The sequence below is a fragment of the Aureococcus anophagefferens genome (assembly GCF_000186865.1).
Source record: "Aureococcus anophagefferens unplaced genomic scaffold AURANscaffold_3, whole genome shotgun sequence".
NCBI classification, from domain to species: Eukaryota; class Pelagophyceae; order Pelagomonadales; family Pelagomonadaceae; genus Aureococcus; species Aureococcus anophagefferens.
Genome location: NW_008705563.1, coordinates 432,047 through 435,717, shown reverse-complemented (window position 1 = coordinate 435,717; position 3,671 = coordinate 432,047). Strand labels below are relative to the sequence as shown.

Below are 3,671 nucleotides of genomic sequence, written 5' to 3'. Positions count from 1 at the left end.
TCCGTCTCGTTACGTCCGCCTCCGCACGTCCCAGGGCCGCAGCGCGGTCCTCGGGCTCGACTGCGGCACCGGGCAACTCGCGTCGGCCGACCGCGACTCGCACCTCGGCCGCCGCGGCAAGGTCCTCGTCGCGGACCTGTCGCCGCCGGACGGCCGCGCGCTCCTCGGCTTCGAGGCGGCGGCGTCGCAGGCCGCGAAGATCGGCCGGCTCCGGCCCATCTTCGCGCGCGTCGCCGACGTCGACGACGGTCTCGAGGCCTCGGCCGTCGAGTCCTCGGCGCCGCGCCGCAGCGACGTCGACGTCCGCGCGAGCGCGCGCTTCGACGTCGCCGCCGCGCGCGCGCGCCAGGCGGGCGCGCGCAACCCCTACACGGGCGCGCTGCTCGCGGACCTCGCACCTCCGACCCAACACCTCCGCGCCGAGCCAACACCTCCGAGCCGCACCTCTGACCCGTTCCTCGCGGAGCCGCGCCCGTCTGCGCGGCCGCCGCGATCCCGCGCCCGTCCGAGGTCCGCGCGGCCGCCGCGGAGCCGCGCCCGTCAGAGGTCCGCGCGGCCGTCGCCGTCGCGCTGAGCTGCGACTCGACGCTCCCCGTCGCGCCGCTCGTCGCCGCCGCCGCGCCGCGGCCGAGCGCGCCGCTCGTCGCCGCCGCCGCGCCGCGGCCGAGCGCGCCGCCCGTCGCCGCCGCCGCGGCGCCGCGCGCGACGGCGCTGGTCTGGAACCCGTCGCCGCGCGGCGGCGCCGCCGCCGCGTGGACGACGCCCGGCGACGCGAGCCGCGCCGCCTCCGGCGCGCCCCCGGGCGGGGCCGCGCCGTCGGACCTCGCGGCGGCGACGCGCGAGATCGAGCGGCTCCGCGCGGAGCTCGCGGCCGCGCGGCGCGGCTCGGCGGCGCCGGCGGCCGCGGCCGTCGCCTACCCGGCGCCGTCGGCGTCGACGGCGCAGCCCCTCGCCTACCCGGCGTCGCCGCGCTTCTCCGCGGTCGCCCGGCCCGTCGCGTCCGTGCTCGCCGTGGACGGCGAGCTCGTCGCCTGGCCCGACACGCCGCTCGGGCGCGCCGTCGTCGCCGCGCAGGGCGCCGGCCGCGGGCGGGTCGCGCGAGCTGCGTCCGCCGTCGTGCGAGGCGGCCCCGCGAGCTACGTCGGAGCTACTCGCGGGGCCGCTCGAATGCCGTGGGAGGCGGCGTGACGGCCGTTGGAGCGGTGGCCGATCTGCTCACGTGACGAGACAACAAGGCCGCGAGCATCGTCGCGCTCGACCCCTTGGCGCGGGCTTCCGGCCTCGCACCCCACCCTGGGCGAGGACCGCGTGTATCGCGTCCGTTGTCGCCGCCGTTCTACTGTTATTTTTGCTCTTTACTTACGCGCCCGCTTGCGGGACCGCGCGGCCTCGAGGGGCGCCGCGCGCGGCTGCGACGCGGCGTCCGCGCGGACCATGCGGACGAATTCGCGGCCGAACTGGCCGACCTGGTCGCCCGGCCCCGCGGGCACGAACCCCTCCACGCGGAACAAGCCGAGCTCGACGACGCCGGACGAGACCTTCCGGAAGACGCGCACCTCCCGCCGGCGCTCGAGGTTGACGCGGAACTGCACGCGCACGGCCTCGTCCTTGAGGCGATAGAGGAAGAGGTGTCCGTCGTCGAGCACGACATCCTTGCCCGGCGTCGCATTGCTGTAGGTGCGAACGATGCCTCGGCCCTTGGGGCCGTAGCTGCCGACCTGGTGGCTGCCCGGGAATTCGTAGTGCCGGCAGGCCGCGCTGAAGTTCTTGAACTGCCGGCCGGCGAGGCCGTCGCAGTCGCACTCGCGCTTGTCGCCCTGCGCGCGCCAATTGCCGGACGGCGCCGCGTTGAGCGGCGCCGCCGCGGGCGACCGCTTGAAGGCCTCCGCGGCCTCGGCCGCCGCGCGCGACCGCTTGAAGGCCTCCGCGGCCTCGGCGCGCTGCTGGAGCGGCATCGCTGCGTCGTCGTCCGATTGCGTCAGGTCAATGGGTTGCATTTGCGACATCGGGCGCTGCAGCTCGGCCACGCAAGCGTCAGGAGTGACCATACCACTTTCGGGCTATGTTTCCCTTCAACAAGTATTCAACAACACGCTTGTTGTTGAGCATTATGGGGCTGCCGCTGCTTTGATCTGCTGCATTCGCAAAGGCTCGAGCATTTGCAGGGCGCCGCGACCAGCACCTGGGACGCGCCGCAGTCGGTCGCTCCTGGATACTGCGACGATGCTCATCGCGCTCCTCCTCATCGGCGAGATCGAGCGCTTCGACCCGAATTCGACGATCCCCGACCGCGTCGTGCGGCCGCTCGTCTCCTTCGGCCACAGCGTCGACGTGCTCGTCACGGCCCAGCCCTTCGCGCTGCGCGACATGTTCGCCTTCGACACCGTGCGCTGGGCGCGCCTGCCGCGGCTGTCGCCGGTCGCGGCGCCGGAGTCGCTCGCGCCCAAGGCCGTCGCGGCCGCGCGCGCGGCCGAGGCCTGGGACGCGGCGGCCGTCGGCGCCGCCGCGGCGCGCGCGCTCGCGCCGCTCGAGGCCGCGTGCCTCGCGCGCGGCGCGCGGCGCTACGCGCTCCGCGTGGCGCGCGCCCACGCCGACGACTTCGAGCCCGCCGTCGCCGACAACGCGGCGCCGACGAAGCAGCGGCCGCGGCGGCGGCGGAAGAAGATCCAGCGCGACGTCGCCTCGGCCGCGGGCCACCTGCGCATCCGCGAGGCCGCGCTGGACCACCTCGAGGCCGCCGAGGACCCCGAAAACCCCTACGACTACGTCCTGCTCGTGCGCGGCGACGCGCGGTGGCTCGGCGACGTCGCGGACGTCGCGGGGCTGCCCAAGGACGCGGTCGCGACGAAGCGGTGCCTCGACTGGTCGGGCGTCAACGACAAGATTGCCGCGCTGCCCCGCTACCTCGCGGCGCCCTGGCTCCGCGCGAGGGCCCAGCTCGCGAACTCGTCGCTCGCGTTCTCGTCCGTGGAGACGCTGCTCATGGCGACGGCGCGCGCGCGCGGCGTCGAGGTCGCGCCGCAGCCCGTCGACGCGTTCCCCTTCCTCGACTACTACTGGTGGCGGAGCTGCTACCCGGCGAAGTACGCCGGCCCGCCGCCGCACTGCGTCGAGGACTACGCCTGCGCCGCCGCCGCGCCGCCGCCGCGCGTCGACGGCCTCACCGCGCCGCCGGAGGGCGGCGAGGACGCGTGGCGCGTCGCGCGCTGCGCCGCGGCCGACTGCCAGTGCCTCCCCGCGGGGCTCTGCGCCGAGGCGAACGCGAACCTCTGCGCGACCTTCCAGTCGGGGCCGGCCTGCGCGGCGCGATAAGAGGGCGCTCGGATGCGTGTGGGGACTTGCCTGTCGCAGTTGGCCTCCGGCGCAGTTTATCCCCCCAACGATCAAAAGCGTCGTTTGCTGCCTGCCGGCGCAGCGGGGCTGCCCCGCTGAAACGATGGTGGTGTAGCGCTTCGACGCCCATGTCGCGGCGCGCGTCGAGCGGCGGGCCGCCGGACGGCGGCGATGAGTGCAAGCACCTCATGGCGAAGAAGATCGCGCAGCTGACGAAGGTGCGACGGCGACCCCGGACCCGCGCCGCCGCCACGCCGCCCGCGCGCCGCAGGTCGTCTACCACGTGAACACGGTCAACGAGGACCACCAGGTCGAGATCGACGCGCGACGCCCGCGCC

General features: G+C 75.6%; 1 protein-coding gene across 1 annotated transcript in view; it reads left to right on the top strand.

Moving 5' to 3' along the window:
• Positions 1-2,223: 2,223 nt before the first annotated feature.
• The window catches only part of AURANDRAFT_61568 (hypothetical protein), a gene marked incomplete at both ends in the record, with an annotated part of 4,573 nt that continues 3,125 nt past the window's right edge, over positions 2,224-3,671 (top strand). Inside the window, 3 exons of the mRNA XM_009035825.1 lie at positions 2,224-3,284; positions 3,449-3,551; positions 3,605-3,643. Of these exons, the coding sequence (XP_009034073.1) occupies positions 2,224-3,284; positions 3,449-3,551; positions 3,605-3,643 (1,203 nt within the window). The remainder of the gene's footprint in view (positions 3,285-3,448; positions 3,552-3,604; positions 3,644-3,671) is intronic.